A 25,817-nucleotide genomic window follows, 5' to 3' on the forward strand; every position below is an offset into this window, starting at 1 on the left:
TTACAAGTACTAAGCAAATGTGAAACAGAGTAAGGTGCTAGAAAAATATATATAGTAAGCAATGAGTCATTGAGAATGGATGAAAAATCGAAATGCTTGGAAGAAACCTGTCTGGCAAACAAGTGAATTTTCGTAGGTTAAAAATATGACATATTCTGATGGAAATATTTCACCTGACAGCACTGTGATTGTGAAAGTAATAAATCCCCCGTAAAGAAATGTCTATTCTCACAGTGCAGAAAAAAATAATGGGCGAAACCCGTATTTTTACCACGAGCTGAAATGCAAGGCATTAGTAAAGCAACGACACCAATCAAGAGATGGAAGGATCGCGAATGGAAACGAAACAATATGTCAGAGTGGTGTATTGTATAAGAACTGAATGGGGATGAGGCTTGCTGAATTGGAGTGTTTCTGTTGTTAATACAGCCTCAAATTCCAAGAAAACGTGTCAAAACAAGAAAAAGCTCATTCTTCAAGCTACTGAGTGTATAAATTTTGAAAAGTGCGACGTAACAATACAGATTGGATGGCGTTTAAATATATTAATATTAGCTGAAAGTTAAAGGTTGAAATATTTTAGCACAATGGACGATGCACCTCCAAACACTTCTTGGCAGTATAAGGCAAGCAGGACATTCTAAGAAACGCTTTAGTTGACCACTTTCAAAGATCATAATAATATGTAATGTATTAGTAGTCTTAGTCCACCAGCGTGGCTCAGTCGGTTAAGGCGCTTGCCTGCCGGTCTGAAGTTGCGCTCGGGCGCTGCTTCGATCCCCGCTTGGGCTGATTACCTGGTTGGGTTTTTTTCCGAGGTTTCCCCAACCGTAAGGTGAATGCCATGTAATCTGTGGCAAATCCTCGGCCTCATCTCGCCAAATACCATCTCGCTATCACCAATCTCATCGACTCTAAATAGTCTAGTAGTTGATACAGCGTCGTTAAATAACCAAGTTAATAATAATAATAATAATAATAATAATAATAATTGTCTTCCTACTCTTATTTCTTCTTCTTCTTCTTCTTCTTCTTCTTCTTCTTCTTCTTCACGACATGAATTAAACACGTGCCTGTTTCGACTTCAAAGTTGATCTCGCCAACGCTTTTTTGGTCTTCCAACATCTCTCTGTTCTATTGGTTTGTATTCAAAAACTAATTTGGGAAGTCTTGTGTCTGACATTCTGTTTACAGTCTATGTTGTAAGCACTTGTCATGGTAATCTTTTCTTTTACCTTTTATGTCATAGAAGTTTAGTTCGTTCCTTATTTTTTGATTTCCTAAAGCGATTATTTTATGAAACTTTAACCTCGTTTCTTTTCTTGTTTTGTTTTTAAGTGTTCGATGAATGGTACCACATATGTTTTGAAATTTTGATATTTTTTATGTCTTTTTCCGCTTCATTATTTGAATTTAGTTCATTACCTACATAGTTCAGGTTCTTTTACTTGTTCAATAGGTTTTTCATCAAGCGTGATTTTTATCTTACAAGCGATTTGCCCCAGAAGATCATTATTTTCGTCTTCTGTGTTGATATTTCGAAGTCATATAATTTAAATACATTATTTAAACGGTATAGGGCGAGTTGCAGGTCCTCTCCAGTTTTTTGCAATATTACCACATCGTCAGAACATAATAAACGTTCATACTTGTTTCCCGATGAGGTTCAGACCTGTTTTCCGACAGTTGATTAAACAACAGTAAAAATAGTACATAATATTGTATTTACTAGCAATTATTATAGATCACCCTACGATACACCGGGAGTGAAGTATGTCCCCCGATATCCGCTTTCACTGTCTCAGTTCCGAAGAAAGTAAAGGGTGAGAAAAATAGACTGAAAAGTAAATTTAATACTTTGGGTTTTATCCAGCAATCTTTAAAATAGATTAAAAGAAATAGTTTGAACACAATACATTAGCAGACTTCTGAACAACAGATCTTAAGTGATGTTCGTTTCAATTCTAGTGAAACTCAAGCGAAGTTTCTTGTCTTCTTTTTCGTATTTTTTCTTTGCATTTATGTCTTTATTTTTACTCAATACAAGAATTATTATTATTCACTTTCGTAAAACATAGCCCACTACTAATGTTGAGAAAACTTTGCAGTAAAGGCAAAGTACTGAAGGAAGAGCGGATGTCGGAGAGAACAAAAATGGAACAGAGAAAGGGAAGATATCGCTTTTAAACTGTAACCATTTATTACTTGAAGGAACATTTGGTGGGGATATAATAATGAAATCATTATGAAGCTTTATAGGCAAACGAAATCACTATGAATAGTACTGAAAAGAAAGTGCACTGAATGTTTCAGTAAAAAAAAAAAAAGGTAAAGGTATCCCCGTAACATGCCATGAAGGCACTTGGAGGGGCATGGAGGTAGAGCCCCATGCTTTTCATGACCTCGGCACTAGAATGAGATGGTGTGGTCGGCACAACGCTCTGGCCGCCTTTTACCCCCGGGAAAGACCCGGTACTCAATTTCATAGGAGGCTGAGTGAACCTCGGGGCTGTTCTGAATTTTTGGCAACGAGAAAAAATCCTGTCACCATCTGGGATCGAACCCCGGACCTTAGTAACAAGCGCAAATTCGTAAAGTTTATTAGTAATGGAGAAACATTCATTTCGGCACCGGGAATCCAACCCATGACCCCTCAGCTTAGCGCTTCGAGGGCTCTTAACCAACTGATCTATGCCGGTACCCTATCTACAGCGTCCTCCTTGGATATCCGGTGTCGAAACGAATTTTTCTCCATTAATAGTACTCGTATGTAATGACTACATAAGTCATGGGATATAAATATCCAATAAAAGGACGGCGAGGTCCTAAAAAATATATATCGTAAAATTTACACCACTAAGATTACGTAAACATTTCTTGTATAGCGAACTGAAAGGAAAATAAAATTTTATTTTGGAACGTAAAAAAAAAGGAGGGGGCATCCATAGTACCGTAATTTATATTCTTTCTGTTTTAAATTTCTCCCATTTTCCTTAATGTATTATTCATTCCACATGAATACATATGCGAATACTAAATGAGAAAGCAGAGAACTTTTCTATTTGGAGTGTAGTATAAGCAGTAACATGAGCTATTGCCAGGAAGTCAAAAAGGAGAATAGCAATGGCAAAGGAATCTTTTAATAGAAAAAGGAGCATCTACTGCGGACCCTCGGAAAAATAACTAAGGAAGAGACTAGTGGAGTACTTTGTATCGAGTGTGGCATTGCACGGATCAAAAACATGGACCTTACGACGAAGTGAAGAGAAACGATTAGAAGCATATGAAATGTGGATAGGTTAGGTAGATACTGTTTATGAATGGATGGGTTGTTAGGTAGTTAGGTGAATAGATACGTGGTTACGTAGTTACATAAATGGAAGGGTTGTTGGGTGAGTGGTTAAGTGAATAGATAGGTGGTTAGGTATATGAATGGATGAATTGTTAGGTAGGTAGGTAGGTAGATGGGTGAAAAGAGGTGGTTAGGTAGGTACATGAATGAATGGTTGTTAAGTAGGTAGGTGAATAGATAGGTGGTTAGGTAGTTATATGAATGAATGGGTTGTAGAGTGAGTGGCTAAGTGAATAGATAGGTGATTAGGTATATGAATGAATGGATTGTTAGGTAGGCAGGTGGTGAAAAGAGAGGTGGTTAGGTAGGTACATGAATGAATGGGTTGTTAAGTTGTAGGTGAATAGATAGGTGATTAGGCAGTTACATGAATGGATGGGTTGTAGGGTGAGCGGCTAAGTGAATAGATAGGTGGTTAGGTATATGAATGGATGGATGGTTAGGTAGATAGGTAGGTAGGTGGGTGAAAAGAGAGGTGGTTAGGTAGGTACATGAATGAATGGGTTGTTAAGTTGTAGGTGAATAGATAGGTGGTTAGGTAGTTACATGAATGGATGGGTTGTAGGGTGAGCGGCTAAGTGAATAGATAGGTGGTTAGGTATATGAATGGATGGATGGTTAGGTAGGTAGGTACAAGGGTGAAAAGACAGGTGGCTTAGGTAGGTACATGAATGAATGGATTGTTAAGTTATAGGTAAATATATAGGTGGTTAGGTAGTTACATGAATGGATGGGTTGTTGGGTGAGTGGTTAAGTGAATAGATAGGTGGTTAGGTATATGAATGGATGGATTGTTAGGTAGATAGGTAGGTAGGCAGGCAGACAGGCAGACAGGTAGGTAGATAGATAGATAGATAGATAGATAGATAGATAGATAGATAGATAGATAGATAGATAGATAGATAGATAGATAGATAGATAGATAGATAGATAGATAGATAGATAGATAGATAGATAGATAGATAGATAGATAGATAGATAGATAGATAGATAGATAGATAGATAGATAGATAGATAGATAGATAGATAGATAGATAGATAGATAGATAGATAGATAGATAGATAGATAGATAGATAGATAGATAGATAGATAGATAGATAGATAGATAGATAGATAGATAGATAGATAGATAGATAGATAGATAGATAGATAGATAGATAGATAGATAGATAGATAGATAGATAGATAGATAGATAGATAGATAGATAGATAGATAGATAGATAGATAGATAGATAGATAGATAGATAGATAGATAGATAGATAGATAGATAGATAGATAGATAGATAGATAGATAGATAGATAGATAGATAGATAGATAGATAGATAGATAGATAGATAGATAGATAGATAGATAGATAGATAGATAGATAGATAGATAGATAGATAGATAGATAGATAGATAGATAGATAGATAGATAGATAGATAGATAGATAGATAGATAGATAGATAGATAGATAGATAGATAGATAGATAGATAGATAGATAGATAGATAGATAGATAGATAGATAGATAGATAGATAGATAGATAGATAGATAGATAGATAGATAGATAGATAGATAGATAGATAGATAGATAGATAGATAGATAGATAGATAGATAGATAGATAGATAGATAGATAGATAGATAGATAGATAGATAGATAGATAGATAGATAGATAGATAGATAGATAGATAGATAGATAGATAGATAGATAGATAGATAGATAGATAGATAGATAGATAGATAGATAGATAGATAGATAGATAGATAGATAGATAGATAGATAGATAGATAGATAGATAGATAGATAGATAGATGGATGGATGGATGGGTAGATAGATAGATGGATGGATGGGTAGATAGATAGATGGATGGATGGATGGGTAGATAGATAGATGGGTGGATGGATGGGTAGATAGATAGATGGGTGGGTGGATGGATGGATGGATGGATGGATGGATGGATGGGTAGATAGATAGATGGGTAGATAGATAGATGGGTAGATAGATGGGTAGATAGATGGGTAGATAGATAGATGGGTAGATGGGTAGATAGATAGATAGATGGGTAGATAGATAGATAGATGGGTGGGTGGGTGAAAAGAGAGGTGGTTAGGTAGGTACGTGAATGAATGGTTGTAGGTAGGTGAATAGATAGGTGGTTAGGTATATGAATGGATGGATTGTTATGTAGGTAGGTGAAAAGAGAGGTGATTAGGTAGGTACACGAATGGATGGATTGTTAGGTAGGTAGGTGAAAAGAGAGGTGATTAGTAGGTACATGAATGAATGGGTTGTTGAGTAGATAGGTGAATAGAGAGGTGGTTAGGTCGTTACATGAATGGATGGGTTGTTAGGTAGACAGGCTAATAGAGAGGTGGTTAGGTAGGTAGATGAATGAGTTTTTAAGTAGATAGATGAATAGATGGTGGTTAGATATCAAGGACGAAAATGAAAATGAATCAATCACCAGAAAGTGTCATTGAACATTTATTACTTCATAATCATCATGTGGTGGCACATACGGTATATTCACAGTAAAAATATCCAACATGAAATATTAAATTATTTTAAAATGGTGTATACTCTTTAAGGGAGAACATAAATCATTCTTATTGATTAGATGTAAGAAATTACACAAAATAAGCTGTGTTATCATCCTACAATCAACTGATAATAACAAAAATACAGGTTCCCAGGCGACCATAGAAAACAAAAAGATGCGAAAACGAATGAGGTGTATAAACAATTGAATGCTCTTTCATATTAAAGTATAAAAATATAGGGGTGCCATTTGAAATTCAAAGTGGGGGTTGCTGAAGGTGGGGGTGAAATCTAAAATGCAATTAAGTCTGGTTTCAGGCTTCCCCCTCATTATATAAATTGACGTGTTTTTCGTTTAAATTGAATTCAATTTAAATAATTACTTATTTAGACTGGGAAGTTTTTAAATGAAAGCCCTGTATATGTTTTACGTAGGCAATTTCCTCTGCAGGTGAATCCTGTGAAGTTGGAGTTCGCTCACCATATTTTTGCTGGTTGAACCTCTGAGATATGTATCATCTGTTTTGTAGGTCTCACAGCAGATATTTTAATTTTGCAGATCTAATTTTATTTTCAGTAAAGCACTTACAATGACAGGTGACAGTCCATTACTTTGCTACAGTTGGAAAAGCACCGGGCTCTACATCCGCCTTCATTATCGACCCGACTATCAGGTTCGAGGCACAGGAATAACAGCCCGCTGAAGTCCACGCAGAAAAATGCAGGATTTATGAGCCCACAGTTCCATTCTATTTGGAGAAATATCACCTCACCTCCATTGAAGTAGTTGGGCTAATGGTTGGCGCTAGGGGCACAATACCTCGCCTCTTTGTCACTTTCTGCAAGAAGTTCCAGCTGAACAACGACTTCATTCGTGATGTTTCCCTTACTGCTATCAGAGGATCACTTGCCATTTTAAAATACCCCCTGTACTTTGTTTCCTAAAGAGGAAGAACTTTTGTTTGAACGTCTAATCCGTTTGCTTATTATGTTTAGGCCTGTTATATGTATGCTCTTATCCTTCCTGTACTTAATTTTCCTTTCTAGTTCGTTCCCCACATTTCTCTTTTGTGGTCTGTTTTTGTTTTCACTCTGTGTGTCACGCTTTGTCCAATGAGGCAGTCCCGTTATTGGGAAAGCTGAAAGAGTGTCTTTCTTCCTAATTTCTACCTGTAATTATAAGCATTAGCGCAATTTCTTAGGTAAAACTTACAGAAAAACGAATTAAATTTATTTGGAAAGTTTCAGAGAAAATATACAAATTTAATGTTCTAAAATGAGTTACTTTTTAAATTCCGCTATTTTTCGGGAGGATTTCGATTATCGCCGCTACGCCTCCCGAAGCCTCAAATTCCACTACACACAGCTGAATTCCGCTACAGTTGGGCACATCGTTGGTGACGAACGTATGTAGCGACCAGACAAGGCTGAGGTCAGTTTATCGCTTTAATTATATTATCCACGACACGATTGCAGCGCTGCCGTGTTATACGACCAATCACTGCCACGATAATTCCGCATCATTAGCAGCTGTATCATTACCGCTTCCGGTAGCACGGTGACAGTTTGTGAGGTCAAAGTTCAATTATTGCACTCCCGATAATTATTATTACAAGATGAATCTTCATCAGTAGTTGAATGTTTACCATGCTCGCATAGGATCCAATATTCTGTACTCGAATCCCGATTGATAGCAATAGGCCTATATTGTTATTCTTGTTTCTTAGGTATTATCTGGTTTTTTATGCATTTAAACTTATAGTCTAGTTGTGATCTGTATGTCGATCATAGCATGCAGGGTGATTCACGGGGATTTACCGTCCTTTACGGAGCCTATTTCCGAAGATATTCTGAACAAAAAATGTCATATAAACATGAGTCCTATTCTCAATATTTACAGAGTTACGTTTCATTATTGGAACGCGTTGCTGTGAACGTGTGATCTTGGTCAGCGTGCAGTCAACAGCCAGCGCGAGCGCTACGGAAATCAAAGATAGCCGTGTGCAGTTACGTAGAGCGACGAGTGCCGTTCACAAGCGTGCGGCCAAGTGTACTCTAGCTGACGGCGACATTTTTTAAAATGTGTTGTAAACTCTCCAAGACTGTAAATTATGATGCAAAATTGAACTGCAAATAAGTCGGTGGAAGTGGTGTGATTTGTAATAATTGTTGTGATAAGTGCGTAAGAATAATGTAATTTTCTAGTTACAAATAGAAAAAGAAGTCTGTACGAAGCAACTAAGGAGTTCACAGCACATTTTTAGCTTCATAATACTTGTCAATTAAAGAAATGATATTGCTGAATGGTTCATTCTCTATTGGTATTATTCTCTTACCTTCAAAGTAAAGAAAAATCGTATTTTACAAACAACTTTTCTTTTGGGGTCAAAACAACCCCCACACGACTATCTGTGTCCAATTGTTTCACGTGACTACTTAAGGATTAAGATTAGTCCCTCTTAGAGATAGAGTACAAAAAGTAATATCGCTGTCTTTTCTACGAGAACGTTATACATCTCTCTTATCTACGGTTTTGTAGTTTACGTCCCTTAGGTACTTTCGTAATTACTTTCTTTCTAGATTATTTTGATTGCACATGTTATGTCATTTACTTTAAAAATGTATAGACCTTTGTGAACAATGAGGTTCTGATTTTGTCTTGTTTTCTATATCCAGTAAAGTATCTCTTAGAATTTATTTTATTCACTTTCAGTTCTTTTGCGGCTATTCTTGAGTTCACAGGTTTCGCAAAAATATGTCAGCGCTAGTGTGGTAGTTTGTAAAATTTCAGTTGAATGTCTTTTCTTGTCTTAATTTCGATGGTGCATTTTTATGGTGTCATATATTAGCATTAATAATAGTTCATTTTTCAAGTCTTCACCTTAATTTAAAGATAGATCTCAACTCAAGTATAGTGAAAATTCTCTTAACAGACTTAATGCATTAGCCAGCCGCATTTTTTGTGTGCGTGACTGTACTGACAACGATCCAGTTTGTTGGTTTCCTATGGGTATACATTATGGATGAAGAAGTGGAAGGTCTCAGCTGCGAAGGCGAGGATGTTCCCGTTGCAACAACAAAAAAGGAAAAGAAAAGAAAGCGAAATACGTTTTTATTAAAAATGTGTTTATGATTTTTTTCATTCTAACGTATTTGCTTTGTTGTCTCAAGAACTCAGGTTTACGTAATTTATAACAACACGGCACACCTTTATATTGTAGACCACAACAAATTTAGTGACATAGGCCTACATGCAATTCTGCAACTGTTTAGTCGATTTTACGCTCTGGAAAAAAAGCCTGTTTAGCATGATTTCGACTTTCACAGTGTCAATTTTTGATGCGAGATTTCAGTTTTCGCCATGTCACAGTTGCAGCAACATTCAAAATGTCTGAGCCATATGTCGAGAAGAGAAGGAAAGGGAAGCCGTGTTGGATCCTTCATTGTCTTTGTAGAGATATATAGGTGTAGATGAGCTTATCCGGTAAGTATGGAGAATCCCTAAGCACTTTAGCGCAGATAGGCTTCTTGTGCACTTGTTATAGAATGGATTGCGCGCCGATTGTGTTCCCCGATTAAGCCGTCTCCACACTCCACCTCTGTGGAGTAATGGTCAGCGCGTATGACCGTGAAAGAAACGGGCCCGTATTCAAATCCTGGTAGGGACAAGTTACCTGGTTTTTCCGGGGTTTTCCCTCAACCAATTGAAGCAGAATTGCTGGGTAACTTTCGGGTTGGACATCGGACTTATTTCGCCATCATTAATACACAAATCATCATCATCCATACCATAGGTCGGTTTAAGTTCACGGTGCTGTACTTGTACAAGAACGCGGCCGTTCGGCTACCCAGTCATTCACAGAATAGGAGTGGTAAGCACAATAAGCCTTAGGCTGCAGTGCAAGCCTTCGGGTCCCTCCTCCGTACAAGAGAGAAAAAAAAGCCGTCTCCACTATTCGCTAACCACGCATTTCTTTTTAGCCACCATATGCGTATATCGTATCTCTGGTGGAGGTCGGCTGTATCTCACAGACCTACATAAGTCTCCATTTCCCCCGCATCCAAACAAAAACATGGGTTTTCCGATGCCCTTTATTGCAACTTTGGTCATCTAGAATCTACTAATATTTGGACAAACCGCGTGGAACCCTCGCCATTACGAACTATCGATTCTGCGTCAAGCAAACATAAGTGGTGCCCTATTTCGAGATGGGTATGAAAATGAGAATTGTGGAGAATTTGACAAAATCACGAGAGAAAAAATTGACAACTGTACAGCTTTACTATGCTGCACAACATACAGAGTGCGAATTAACGGGGGGGATGGGGGATTTCCTCCCTGTTCGAAAGTTAACCCCCTCTCATAAATTCATATTAACACCCCTGCTAGGGATAACTTCTACTCCCCCTCACAAAATATAATTGTTTTAATATGAGTATATTTTATAAAGTATAAAGTAAGCAAAGAAAATAATATTGATGTATTATCATCACCAGCAAGCCGACAATAATCAATAACTTAGGAATTACACATCTTATCTTAAGCCTGCTCATGGATATAATTATTATTATGATCAAGATGCAAGACAAGCAACTCAGTGCGGCCAAGCGTTGAGCCGTATCGAATGAGGGTAATAGGGGAAAGGCCCCTATATTGAACCACTTAGCCTTCAACACTAAATTGTGGCAATAATCTCAAATCAAATTTATCAGGAAAATATGCATTACATTTGCACACTCTTTGGCTATACATAGCCTGAACACAATTGCTAATTGATATTGTCATTATTTAAATAAAAAAATAAAACTGGGAAGGTGCGAAATGGTCCAAATTAGGAACATGGTCTTTAAATTGGACCAGCCTTATCGTAAAATGAACCACATCATTTTAAATTTAGAAACATTTTTATTACTATAAAATATAAATATTTTGTCCTATACTTAAAGCAATTATTTAATTAGCAACAAAAGTAAAAAAGAAGTTTGTAATTATCATGTCAATTTCCTTGAAAACTGAAGTTTTTAGATAATAATAAAAAGCACCTTGTTTTTAGAACATGAATTACAAATATAGGGTTTTCATTGCTATATAAGAGTCCATTATCCATAGTCTTCACAGTAAAACACTTTCTGTTTAGCACTAACGTTTGAACATTTTTTGGTGAAGCCATATCCTACATTTCAAGCACTGGATCACATCCATCATTTTCGACAATTCACAATTTTTCTTGTCTTCATTTTCTGGTTGACCATATTGGATCTTTCTCTTTAACGGTTTATTTCTTGGTGTCGATGTATGCCTACCTGCTACTTTCTTGCTTTGCTTTTTCTGCAATTCATTCCTGTAAGGACTGCTTATGACGATTGCAACTGACGTGGTTTTTTGTTTCCTTGATCTGGTAAGTTCAGGAATAGGGGATATTTCAGCAACAGTGTTAGGCCTACGCCTACTTATGTTTGGAGATTTTTCTGGACAGTGAGAATTGAATGTAGAAAATGTATTCAGAATTGTTAGGCATACTAGATTGAAAAGAGGGAACTGGATTTTGTGAAGGTGAGTTTGGAACACTTGTGTAGAGTCATTCTCATGGTTGACGGAAGTAGCAGCGAAATCACGGTCCTGAAAAACGTTTCTGTCGAGTGGCCCAATTCGTTTTCGCAAATCCACTCGTTGCATTTACCACTGTAGCAGCTTTACCGTAAGCTTCTTCTATTAAATTGACACCTGAAACTGAGTTATATTTCGAGACGGGTTACTTCGAAGCCATTTGTCTGCAGCCTGATTGTGGTATGATGACAAGGTCTTGAAGAAAGACACGTCACATGGTTGAAGCCTGTGCTTTGTATGTGCGAGCAAATAAAGCATTACAATACCATTTTCCCGAGCAAGAATGATAGCTTGGTGTGAGTGGAATGGCCATCAAGGATAAGTAACACTTTATTATTAGTGCTGGGCTTCACAACCACTTAAGAAATAACTCGCTAATAACCCATCCACTTTCAGAACATGTGCATATTGCACCTGGTGGTGCACCGGTGTTCAGTTCATACTTAAATCTCAGCCTTTTGAAGATCAACTTGAGAGGAACATACGTTCCTGTTACACTCATGCAACACACACAGGTTGTGTTGGTGCCTCTTTCACCACTTGTCAGGTGTATCTATTGGCACGAGATATTCACAGTTGGAAGCTCTTAAAGCAAAACAAGGTTTCCTAAATTGGACCAGTTCAATATAGGGTTCAAACGGTGGTTCAAATTACGGGCAATGCCATTTTAGATTCTTTAGTAACTGTGAAACGCGGAAATGTGTTGCTTGAAAGAGTTTACGCATGGATATTGTTGCAATGTAACTACTTCACAACATGCAATAGATTAAGATTATCGCAATCTTACCTGATTTGTCGTACAAGCTTAGCTAGGAGAGTCAAATATTATATCAAAAGCACCATAAATACAAAACACCTCTTACAGCTGAGACCATTGCTCCAAACGCAAGGTCAACTGCACCCAGCATTCACTGCGCTACACAGTACTCTTCTGCTTGGATTGTGGTGAAGTCTGTCGGACAGTTTGGGAAATAACCGAGTGTTTCAATTTAAGACACGGTTCAATATGGGACCTTTCCCCTAATAATGTCCACAGGTGCATACCTTTAAACTGCTGCATACATTTACGTAGAACTAGTGTGAATGGTGCGAGAAATGAAACACGGAGAACATGGAAAATGCAAGAATAACAGGATGAGAATGAGAACAAGGGAAAGGGAAGAAAAGAAGAAGAATGCAAGGAAAGCAAGGGATACTTAAAAGAACAAAGCGAAGACTAGAAGGAGAAGTCAAGAATAAGGAGAAGACGAGGAGAACAAGGGAAAGACAAGGAGAACAAAAGAAACATAAGGGATTGAAGGAAACAGAGGGAGAAGAAGGGGAGGACAAAGAGAGAAAGGGGAATGCAAGGAGATCATAAGAACAAAGTGAAGACGAAGAGAAGTGCAAGAAAAGTACTAGATAAAAACAAGGAGAATAATGGGAACAGAAGAGAATAGGGGAAGACAAGGTGAACAAGAAGGCAAAGAGAACATGGGGAAGACAAGAAGCGCAAGGGAAAGACAAAGAGAAAAAGGGGAAGACAGAGAACAAGATAAAGACAATGAGAGAAAGGCTATACGAAGACAAAAAGCAGATTACAAAGAGAACAAGTGGAATACAAGGAAGCCAAGGGAGATGATTGCATTTTTACACGACGGCAAATTTTAAAGTTACTCTTCCCCCATACCTAATGAGGAGAAATACGTGGTTTTACTTAAAAATGTAGGAACCTCGAGTAAACCTTCACAATCATGGCTTTGTCCACACAAATACAACTTTAGCATTGCCGAGATTTGAACTCGGGTTAACGGTGGTCGTAAACCAGTCGTATGCCAACTGAACTACAAGAGCGGCCATTCTCTTGGTAATACGCCCCAGAAATTAATGGCTTATTCTTCTTTGCTTGTCTTTCCTGGGTATAGAGCCGATTTTTAATGTATGTAACAAGTTACATATACGTTAAAATCATATTCCATTGAAATATGTTATATTTCTCATTAACATTCCACTTTTGCATTCCGACATACCTTACTCCCCCGTGGGCAACGAATAAATGCGCTTCTATTTTAATTAAAAATACTACAGTGAACTGAATATTATCCAGATTCTTGAGTACATTTCACAGTATATTTATTTTTTGTTTGTAAATGTTATCTACTCACATAAAATAAAACGCATTATGTTATTGGCTTTATTATATAAGTATACAGGTTGTTATAAAAAAAAAAGAAAGGGATCTACTACGTATTTTAAGAGGTGCTAGGTAATATAACTCATCAAAACAATTAAAGAAACATTTGTCCTGAAATTAATATCTTCCGAGATATTAGAACTTACTTGTTCTTAGCAGATATTCTATGTGACTTTCATTCATCATAACACATTCTTCTGCTCGAAGACTTAAGGAATCACGCAACGTTTCAAACACCCTTGGTTGGTCTCTGATGTGCTGACAGACGTTGAAGACACACTCCTGTAGCTTTTGAACGTCTTCAATGGGTGTTGTATACACTAAAACCTTAATGCCCACGTGCATCAACGTCGGTTAGTGTAACCACCAGTTAAAATTGTCATCTAACCTCTGGTTAAGCATTTTACAGTGGATCGACCTCGGTTACGACTTAAATAGGAGGTTAACCACAGTAATCTGTAACCGGCCATTTTTGAGCGGTTATAGGAGATAACCAGTGATTAGTAGAGCAAGTAAAGCAAAATGGCGGCCAAAGCCACAGATGTTTACTTCGAAGACGATTATTATTGTACAGTACTTGAATTACTTGGATAGAGCGTGGGCGTGAAGTTTCTTTAGTGGAAAGAGAGAATCTTTACGAGGAATTAGGTGACAGAAAATTTCAGGAGGGATTTTGTTTATCAAAATCTACAAATGGCTCACTTGCAATAACTCAAAAACAGTCATATTTCTTCTGTTGATCAGCTCCTTATGTTAAGATTCTATGTAACTGTTATTTTCTGTATTTTAAGAGGGAATACTTGAATATCTCTTTCTCTGTCACTGGCTGAACAAAGAGAGGTTATGGATGGATCTTAGGATAATGAACAGTAACCTGGTGTAAATGGGATCTTGGGTCGTACACACATTTCTACTAATCTTCTGCATCCTTTTCCTTTATGGATATTCCTTCTTTATTATATAATGTATTTAAATCTATTAAGTAGTCTATCGATACTTAACCTCACATTGGGATATAATCACTTTTGCATTCAATTTTCTATTTTGTACGATTTTAACCTAACAGCAATGAAAAACAAAGAAATGCAACTCGCAAATATAACAGCGCCCAAAGGCAAACAAATGCAACGCGAAAATGTAGGACATGTTCACTTCGATGTAGAACGGAGTGAGCGCAGTCGTTTTTAGATGTTGACTATTATCTTTGCTGTGGTATGAATGCTTTCCTTTAGTCATTTTGTAGAAACAGTGTACCATCATAGACTTTGCTCTGGTTAAATGAAGTGTCAGCTAACTATGTTTAAGTAATCGGTGATTATGAATGGTGCACAGAAATTACATTTTAACCACGGTTACTGTTTAACAGTCGTTTCGTAATCTATGATTACTGCGTTTTTAACCGATGTTGATGCACTTCGCCATAAGTGTCCCTATAACCAAAAGTACAGGGGATTAAGATCTGGAGAACGAGCAGGCCATGGTAAAGGACCTCCTCGATCAATCCATCGAAGATTAAATACCCGTGTTAGATGTCGTCTGACTCTTATTATGGAAATGGGTTGGTGCTCCGTCATGCTTAAACCACATTTTTTTTTGTAGTCTTTGATGGTACTTCTTTCAGTAAGACTGGCAATTGGTTTGCTAAGAGGCCGACACTGAGAACCAGTTAATCTACGTGGTTGAATGTGTGGTCCTATTAACCCTTAAATTCGCAACGTATCCTATAGGATGCAACAGGTTAATAGGCTATATGCTATAATTTTAATAGAACAATAGAAAAAAAATTGTAGGAAAATTAAAATTTCACAATACTAGGCTATATCTTATATATAAAAGTCAATGTGGCTATGTATGTATGTATGTATGTATGTATGTATGTATGTATGTATGTATGTACTCAATACAAATCTACATGCTTTGACCGATATTTGCCAAAGTTTGCGCATTTAACCTTCATAACCCGGAGAAGAACATAGGCTACATTAAAAATGTACAAATTGACGTTAAATAAATTTAAAAAGTAAAAAAATCAAATTAAATTCGATTAAACATTCATGTATAATACTAAAATGCAATCTTCTATAGTCATTTGTTCTTTATTATTGTCTGTTATATTCAAGATCGACTCTCACGAGGCCATGGAAATTACAACACGAAATTAAATAACGTTGCTGATACACAATATCATGAAGGCTAAAACTAGATGATTCATGCAATAAGTATCTTTACGCAGTCCGGGACCGTATTATGAATTTCTCGATGCAGTTGTAAATAGTGAGCAGACTGTGTATCATCAAACTGAATTCTTGAATTCACAAGGATTGCTACCATATAATTTAATATTTAATAGTGAATTACCAATAGTACTATTGCGAAATATTGACCCACCAAAATTATGCAATGGAATAAGAATTGGTGCGAAAAAACTCATTCAAAACGTAGTAATAGAAGTGACAATATTAACTGACAAAACGAAAGGAGAAGATGTTTTTGTCCCACGCATTCCTATGATACGCATTAACATGCCTTTCGATTTTAAGTAACAGTAAAGATTCACGTACAGCTTATTTAAGACAATTCATTTTGGTTGTCTATAGCTGAGTTTCTGAGATTTCCGAAAAGTCTAACAACCAGTTCGATTTAAAAAAAGAAGCAAAAAGGACAACCCGGGCAACGCCGGGTGCCTTCAGCTAGTAATATATAATTGAAAAAAAAAAAAAATAGCCGCCCTAAATATGGGTTCGGTAGATCGGCCTACTAATCAATTCACACTGAACGATCATTAAAAACAATTATGTGACAATTTGAAAGAAAAAAACATTAAGATACAGTAAGTTAAATGATAAGAAAACAACATATAAAATATGGACATTGCGATAGTTGTTTTCTTTACAGTCCGACACGGTTTTATAAACTAGTGTGAGGAATTAAGTTTTGCCAATTGGACCTTTTTTTCTTGTTGAGATATGTGTGTCAACAAAACTGCAAGTTTACATTAGAGCCATTTTAATACAGAATAATTTCTCCTTGCCTTGTTTACATAACAAGGTTACTTTCTTTAATTCTTGCTCATGTTCACTGTAATTTTAAAACGTTTATTTTCGAACATAAATACAGTAGGTCTCATTAAAATATTTCAGTAGGGCTTATCAACAAATGCTGCATTATCGAAATATACAGTATATATACTTTGCATTATAAGATCGTTTGGGTATAACGAGATTGGGCCATAAAAGAAACATAGACATCCGAAAAACATTACAAGTTCCTTGTATAACCGAATAAATTCAACAATATCAGCAACAGTGGAAGAATCATGTACAAAGAATGGAAAGGGAGAGACTTCCAAGATTAGCCTCAGTATATCCATGGCTGTCCAAACATCTATAGAACCAGGAGATATTTCACCTCAAGCATGCTCTGCTAAGATCAATAACTTTGCATATAAAATAGGAAAAACGACCTTAAAGAATATGCGCTGCGGGTTGCTTACGCCAGGAGTTACCTCGTACGAGTTACAATTGGACATGTATGGTATAGACCAGTGATGTCAACTGATGCCCATAGGAGCAAGCGCGCGCTTTAGAGCCCAGGAGAGCCTGAGCGCTTTACAGCGGAAAGGAAAGAGACAGATGAAACAGGTAGTATATGCCGCTTGGTCGAGCTATGTACAGGGATGGCCAGCACTGATTCAATGGATAAAGGGAAGAGAACTTATTAAAACTGTATCCATGTTAATTTTTTGATTTGTCTGATAAGTATAAGTGCATTATAAGAATGTAAGTTTTAATTTTAATGTTCATTTTTCACGAGTTTCCTTTTTTATTCAAAAGGAATATTTTCTCAACTTTTTTCACAGAAAAGTGAAATTTTCAGATATGTTTGTTTAGTACTAAAACAATGTTTTCGTAAATTTAATATATTGTAAATACGTATTACTGAAGATAGTGTATTAAAATATTTGAAAATATTCGCATGAAAAATGTTTGTAAGGAAATGAATTAACAAAGCAAATACTGTTACGTCACAAGCAAAAGATGTGTGCCTATGTGTTGGTAAAACGACAGCTCTATAGATTCAGCAGATTTCGAGATAATTTAATATTCTGGTAACAGAAAGTTGTGCACTAATATCACCTAAAAGCTTAAAGCGATAAGAGATATTTTTAAGGTAATATTAGTTAGGTACAAGTTAAAACATATACCTAGACAACCTTGCTTTATATTATAATATTGTTTTGATTACTTTTATAAGGCTAAAGATATCATCAATATCAATTTCAACTGATCATGTCATATCCAGTGTCTTTCTTTGGGATAACACTTTCTTTATGAATGATGTGTTTAATTCACTTAGTACAGTATAGTTGTAGTTATTATGGAATTTGTGTGAATATTCCTTCTTTACTCTTTGTTATGTTATTAACGTTTAAAACACAATTGCAATATTAGGCTAAGAAATTGGTGTTAGTACTTTTGTTTTACAGACAATATAGAAAATAACAAACAGAAAGAAGCCATATAAAAATAACGACATAAAATTTCACGTTCCGTTTGAAGTTTGTGCACCACTGTTTTCTTAATCCAACAGGCTGCTTATTCCTCCTAGCATATCTAGCGCTTAATACCCGGCCACGAAGTCAAGGTCAGAAAAATGCGCTTGCTTTGACATCACTGGTATAGACCAAGAGGATACAGAGGTCAAGGAAGACCAAGACATCGGTGGAGGAATCAAGGCCATCTTTCTTAGATTATCGTTACAGATTATGGTCTGTTATGATGATGATGATTATTATATATATATATATATTACTAGCCGTACCCGTGCGCTCCGCTGCACCCGTTAGAAATAAATATAAAGTAATTACATAATTAAAATAGGACATTTGATCCAGGGAACATTCGTGTTTGATAGTTTGATCGTTTATTATGTTCCTTAATTTAAATTGTATTAAAAAAATTAAAATGCGATCATTTTGATCCAGAGACCACTCATTTGGTCATAAAAATTATTTTAGGAAATACAGGAAACGAATGCCTATCAAGTTTTCTGTGCATAAGAAGCTATTTTAATCTTAACTGTCCTCGATTCACTCAGAAGTTACTGTAATAACATTATAGCATTATGTCCATCTAGAGAAACTACACTTTCCAATGTTGAATTAATAATTAATTATACAAATCGGTTAATTTAGCTTCCGATATTACTTCATACAAACACAGAAACATTCTCTGTAGGCTATGTTTCATAGCTTTCGATTGTTGTTGTCCAAGGCCCCTAATAGACGAAGTCATTTGTTTTTTATTTCATTACACTGCCTTAGATGGCGTTGTTATTGTAATTTTGAAACTCATTTATCTCATTAAATATCAGCCCTTCAAAATTTTGCATGGAATAAAACTTATCGGAAATTATTTTTAAAGAAACTTTTGTTATGTACTATTTTTATGAAAATTAATAAGAAGGGAGATATTTCGATTTATTTAATTCAAGCCCCCTTATAACCCCTCTTTTAAATAAAATATTTTGAATGCCATGTAGCCTAAATTCTAAGTTGTAACGAACTTAATTTATATTACAATTTTCATATAAATCGGTTCAGCCATTATCACGTGAAAAGGTAACAAACATCCAGACAGACAGATAGACATACAAACAAAAATGTCAAAAAAGCGATTTTCGGTTTCAGGGCGGTGAATTATATATGTTAGAGTCTGTGTGATGTATCTTGTCTCACTGTGAAAAGAGAGAGAAAGGAGATTTGTCTTACTTCGTCTGTGTTGTTATGGAAATGGGGATGCCGTCCATCCATCCATCCAGTGGCGGAAGGGATCAGTTGATACATTTTGTAGCGCAAAATAAAATAACAAAATATCTCTCTTCGTACTGTGTAGTTCCGTCACTGAGCTTGTCTTTCAAGAAATTGAGTTCCGGTAGCCTGTACAATGACAGGGTTTTGAAAGGAATCCTGAAAATTTACAACCCTCCTATAATCTCCACTCTCATTTGGAGGGACTTGGTTTTATTGCTACTGAGACAAGATAAACCTTACCAGGTAAAGGACCAATTATTTTTGGAAAATGGAAAATTACCAGAAAAATTTCGGCTACAGATTTATTATTAGTATACTGTAGATATATATAATCCCTAAGCAGTTATACTTTATTTTTTTTCATGGAGTGCAGTTTCATAGAAAGGACTTTGCCGACAGACCTACTGCCCCCTACTAATTGATTGTCATAAATAAATTTCTTCCTTACTGTGACGGAAATATTGTCTTCTCCTGTTAGTAACCAATCACAACCCTCGTTCAGAAGAATTGACAGGTGCCCTTCAAATCCACGTGGAGGCAGATTTGCCGCATCTTTTCCGAATTTCAAGAATCCCGTCAGTTTCACTGCATAATTTCGAAGTTCACCAGGATTGTGGCAACTGTGCAATGTTGGGACGAGGGGACAGGATGGAATTGTCAGAGGTGTTTTTGTAGGAAGTCATAAATCTGTAAGTGGGTGTTCAAAGGAGCCACCGAACTGCACTCCTTGAAATAAAATAAGGTCTCGGCTCCACAAGTAAAGAACCCTGGCCTCACACCACTTCTGTACAGATGACAGTGATTGACAGGCCAGTTAGGGGAAGTAAACTTGCTAAAACTTTCAGCTGTTGCCACGTTTGCTCTTGGCTGGACTCTTTAAATGTAATTTCTTTTGCAACTGGTTGGATTCTTTCAAAAATGGAAAATTCACAACACAGCATTCTCGGCGGTCTCCTGGCGGTAACTTTGTCCACAGTTTCACTAATTGGGGGAGCGTGTCAGTCAGATTTATGGCTTCCTGAACCCAACCCTGCAACGAAGGTTCTTTACTTGTGAAACCAAGAGTATACCTTTTTTGTACGTATGGTCTTCTGTCCCGGAGGAAAAAATTCTAAATTCAACGTTCATTCTGGTGCAGACTGGAATGAAAGTAGGTGTCTAGCATTGCTGATGCAACGTAAAACAAAAGTTGGGTTAAAATCCATAATTAAAGACTTGGAGTCCCAGCTGAGATGAAAGGGGGTGGGGGAGGTATAGGTGCATCAAACCCAGGACCCCTGGACTTGGAGTCGGGCGCGCAATATCGACCCGTGGAGCGTCGCGCGGCTGGCGGCGCACGGCGTCGGCGTTGCCGTAGTCTCTCGTTCCATTCCCGCCCCGACCCGGGGAAACATCCGCTCAGTTGTCGGAGATGAAGGAGCGAGCCGGGATGAACTTGACCACCGAACAGGCACCGTCCACAGCGGGCACCTCTCGGGGCGGCAAGTCCTTCCTGCAGCGCGCTCGCGGCAAGGTCATCCTCTGGATCCGCAAGTCCCTAGGCCACCAACAGCAGCAGGTCAGGCTCCCGTCGACATCAATTGTGGACCTATGTTTACTCATTGTCTTCCGCCGATCCTGTAAATGTAGAAATACTTCTTTCATAGTGAGCACCTATTTTATAATTAAACATTTCTACTATTTTCTGCGAGGAGATAAAAATAGTTTCGTATTTCCGTACCATGACAAGTGCCTGAAATTAACGTACTGAATAATTCAGTTGCCTCTGAGACTCAAATATAACGTACACTGCTGCGAAACCTGTGGTCTCAGGTTCGATAACGTAAGAGAAATGTAATAGACTGTTCATAATATTTTATTAGTGAGGAGTGTCTGAAATCACTTTACTGAATAAATTATCATTAATCCGTCTCTGTGGCTCCAGCATAACGTATTCTGCTATAAAACCTGTGGTCTCAGGTTCGATATCGTAAGAGAAATTTAATAGACTCTTTATATTTTAATAGTGAAAAAGTCTTAAATATTTTATTGAATAAATTATTATTATTATTTATCCGTCTTTGTGGCTCAAATATAACGTATCCTATTACAAAACCTGCGATCTCAGATTCGATATAGTAAGAGAAATTTGATTGCCTGTTTATGTTTTAATAGTGAAAAAGTCTTAAATACTTTATTGAATAAATTATTATTATTATTTATCCGTCTCTATGGCTCAAATATAACGTATCCTATTACAAAACCTGCGATCTCAGGTTCGATATAGTAAGAGAAATTTGATTGACTGTTTATATTTTAATAGTGAAAAAGTCTTAAATACTTTATTGAATAAATTATTATTTTTATTATTTATCCGTCTCCGTGGCTCAAATATAACGTATTTTGCCACAAAACCCGCGGTCTCAGGTTCGATAACTTAAGAGAAATGTAATAGACTGTTCATAATATTTTATTAGTGAGGAGTGTCTGAAATCACTTTATTGAATAAATATAATTTATCCGTCTCTGTGGTTGAAGTATAACGTATCCTGCTGCAAAACCTGCGGTCTCAGGTTCGATAACTTAAGAGAAATGTAATAGACTGTTCATAATATTTTATTAGTGAGGAGTGTCTGAAATCACTTTACTGAATAAATATCATTTATCCGTCTCTGTGGTTGAAGTATAACGTATCCTGCTACAAAACCTGCGGTCTCATGTTCGATATCGTAAGAGAAATTTGATTGACTGTTTATATTTTAATAGTGAAAAAATCTTAAATAGTTTATTGAATTTATTATTATTATTATTATTATTATTATTATTATTTATCCGTCTCCGTGGCTCAAATATAACGTATTCTGCTACAAAACCCGCGGTCTCAGGTTCGATATCGTAATAAAAATGTAATATACTGTCTATAATATTTTATTAGTGAGGAGTGTCTGAAATTACTTTATTGAATAAATATCATTTATCCGTCTCTGTGGCTCAAATAAAACGTATCCTGCTGCAAAACCTGCGGTCTCAGGTTCGATATCGTAAGAGAAATTTGATTGACTGTTTATATTTTAATAGTGAAAAAGTCTTAAATACTTTATTGAATAAATTATTATTATTATTATTATTTATCCGTCTCTGTAGCTGAAATATAACGTATTCTGCTACAAAAGCCGTGGTCTCAGGTTCGATATCGTAATAAAAATGTAATAGACTGTTTATAATATTTTATTAGTGAGAAGTGTCTGAAATTTCTTTATTGAATAAATTATTATTTATCTGTCTCTGTGGCTCAAATATAACGTATCCTGCTACGAAAACCAGCGGTCTCAGGTTCGATATCGTAAAAGAAATGTAATATACTGTTTATAATATATATTTTTTTTTTTTAGTGAAGAGTGTCTGAAATTACTTCATTGAATAAATTTCATTTATCCGTCTCTGTGACTCAAATATAACGTAACTTTCTAGAAAACCTGCGGTCTCAGGTTCGATATCGTAAAAGAAATGTTATATACTGTTTATAATATATTTTTTTTTTTTTTTAGTGAAGAGAGTGTGAAATTACTTTATTGAATAAATATCATTTATCCGTCTCTGTGGCTCAAATATAACGTATTCTGCTACAAAACCTGCGGTCTCAGGTTCGATATCGTAATAAAAATGTAATATACTGTTTATAATATTTTATTAGTGAGGAGTGTCTGAAATTATTTTATTGAATAAATTATCATTTATCCGTCTCTGTGGCTCAAATATAACGTATCCTATTACAAAACCTGCAGTCTCATAATAAAAATGTGTAATATACTGTTTATAATATTTCATTAATGAGAAGTGTCTGAAATTATTTTTGAATAAATTATTATTTATCCGTCTCTGTGGATAAAATATAATGTATACTGCTACAAAACCTGCGGTCTCAGGTTCGATATCGTAATAAAAATGTCATATAGTGTTTATAATATTTTATTAGTGAAAAGTGTCTGAAATTACTTTATTAAATGAATTAACATTTATCCGTCTCTGTGGCTCAAATATATCGTATCCTGCTGGTTTCAGGTTCGATATCATAAGAGAAATTTAATAGACTTTATATTTTAATAGTGAAAATGTATGAAACTACTTTATTGAATAAATTATTATTTATCCGTCTTTGTAGCTGAAATGTAATAGTTCCTGTCACAATATCTGTGGTCTCAGGTTTGATTCTGTAAAGGAAATTTTATATCTATATTTAATAGTGAAAAGTGTCTGAAATGACCTTATTGAATAAAGTAATTATTTGTCTATTTCTGCGGCTCATATATAACGTATCTTCCTACAAAACCTGCGGTCTCAGGTCCAATAACGTAAGGGGACTGTAATAGACTGGTTATGTTTCAATATTTTAAGAAGTGTCTGAAATTACTTTTATTTAATAAACTATATTTATCCTTCTCTGTGGCTCAAATATAACATCATGCTACACACTTTGTGGCCTCTGGTTCGATTCTGTAAGGGAGATTTGACGTTTATATTTTGTAGTGAAAATTGTCTGAAATTTCTTTAATAAATAAAATAATTATTTGTCTACCTCTGCGGCTCATGTATAACATATCCTGCTACAAAACCTGTGGTCTCAGGTTCGATTCTGTAAAGGTAATTTTACAATTAGATTTAATAATGAAAAGTGTCTGAAATTACATTATTGAATAAATTATTACTCAAATTTAATCTATACTGCTAATAAATCTGTGGCCTCAGGTTCGATTCAGTAAGGGAAAGTTTTCTGAAATTACCGTATTGAATTATTCTCTGTCTCTGTAGCTCAAATATAAAATCTTTGTTCTCAGGCTCGATTCCGTAAGGGGAATTTGATATTTATATTTAATAGTGAAAAGTGCTTGAAATCATACTATTGAAAAAATTAGTTGGTTGTGTCTGTGGCTGAAATATAACATACAAAAGCTGAGGGTTCAGGTTCGATTCCCTGAGTGGAATTTTACATTTATATTTAATAGTTAGAAGTGCCTGGAACTAGATTATTGAATAATTGAATTTTCTGTGTCTGTGGTGCATATATAATGTATCCTGCTGCAAATCTTGCGGTCTCAAATTCCGATTTCTTACGGGGAATTTGTTGTTTGTATTTAATAGTGAGAAGTGCCTGAAATTAAATGATTGAATTATTCAATTGTCTCTATATCTCAATAATGTAACGTATCCATCTACAAACCTTTCTGTCTCAGGTTCTATTCCCTAAAAGAATTTTATATTTACACTGACTGACAAAAAAATCACGCACCAAGAAGGAGTTGTCGTTTTGCTGTAAACTTCGGCATACAGTTACATCTCAGTGAGATTGTCAAATGATTAGCATAGTAACGTAATTTGTTGAATGGTGTTGCCACCAGAGGTCGTGAACCTGCTGTCATCCGTGGCCTATAAAAGGGCTTGCACAGGCTACTCAAACGTATTGGACTGTTGTTTCCGGTTGCATAAAAGTCGTCGATCATTCGACATGCCTCTACGACGCAATCGAAGAGACTTTACCCAGTTAACAGAGTTTGAGAGGGGGCGCACACACGGCGACTGGGCTCAGGACGCCCTCGACTGACCGCCAAGAGAGAAGATAGTCGAATTCTCCTGCAAGCCCGAACAGATCCAACTGTTTTGTCGCCCGCCATCCTGAGACAGGTAGCACCATTATTACAGACCCCTGTGTCTGCCCGAACCATTTCCAGTCACTAGGCTGAAGGAAATTTGGTCTCACGGCGCCCATTACATGTCCTGGCATTGACACCCGTCCACCGTCGCCTCTGTTTGCAATGGTGTCGTGAGCGACAAATCTGGACTGCTGAAGACTGGAGCAGGATTGTCTTTAGTGACGAATCCAGGTTCTCTTTGAGCTCTGACGACGGTCGTGTTCGTGTCTGGAGACCTCGTGGTGCACGCCTCAATGCTACATTTACTGTGGCGCGACACACCGCAGCCACTGCTGGCGTGCTGGTCTGGGGTGTCATCACGTATGGCAGTCGGTCACCCCTAGTAATGATACGAGGGTCAATAACAGCGCAGCGATATGTGCAGGACATCCTTCAGCCACATGTGTTGCCACTCATGGCAGGGTTTCCAAAAGGTCTTTTCCAGCAGTATAATGTTCGGCCGCACACAGCAAGGATGTCACGGGAATGCCTCCGCAACGTTGTCACACTTCCATGGCCTGCACGATCGTCAGAGTTGCCACCAATCGAACATGTCTGGGATCACCTGGGACACCAACTTCAGCGACCTAGGTGTTCACAAGATATAGAGAACCAGTTGTGGCAAATATGGACAGATATGCCGCAGGATACCATACGAAATCTGTATGCCTCCATA

At 36.6% G+C, this 25,817-nt stretch overlaps 1 protein-coding gene across 9 annotated transcripts in view; it reads left to right on the forward strand.

The window, feature by feature from the left end:
* LOC138701333 (band 3 anion transport protein-like) overlaps window positions 1–25,817 on the forward strand; it is a 734,049-nt gene that overhangs the window by 461,124 nt on the left and 247,108 nt on the right. The window contains exon 1 of one of the 9 annotated variants that reach the window (XM_069828107.1): window positions 20,840–21,033. The exons of the other annotated variants lie outside the window; for them this stretch is intronic. Coding sequence (XP_069684208.1) covers window positions 20,887–21,033 — 147 coding nt within the window. The 5' untranslated portion in view covers window positions 20,840–20,886. Of the gene's footprint in view, window positions 1–20,839; window positions 21,034–25,817 lie in introns of those variants that run through there. 9 annotated transcript variants of the gene reach the window in all.

The sequence above is a fragment of the Periplaneta americana genome, chromosome 6 (assembly GCF_040183065.1).
Source record: "Periplaneta americana isolate PAMFEO1 chromosome 6, P.americana_PAMFEO1_priV1, whole genome shotgun sequence".
Classification (NCBI taxonomy): domain Eukaryota; kingdom Metazoa; phylum Arthropoda; class Insecta; order Blattodea; family Blattidae; genus Periplaneta; species Periplaneta americana.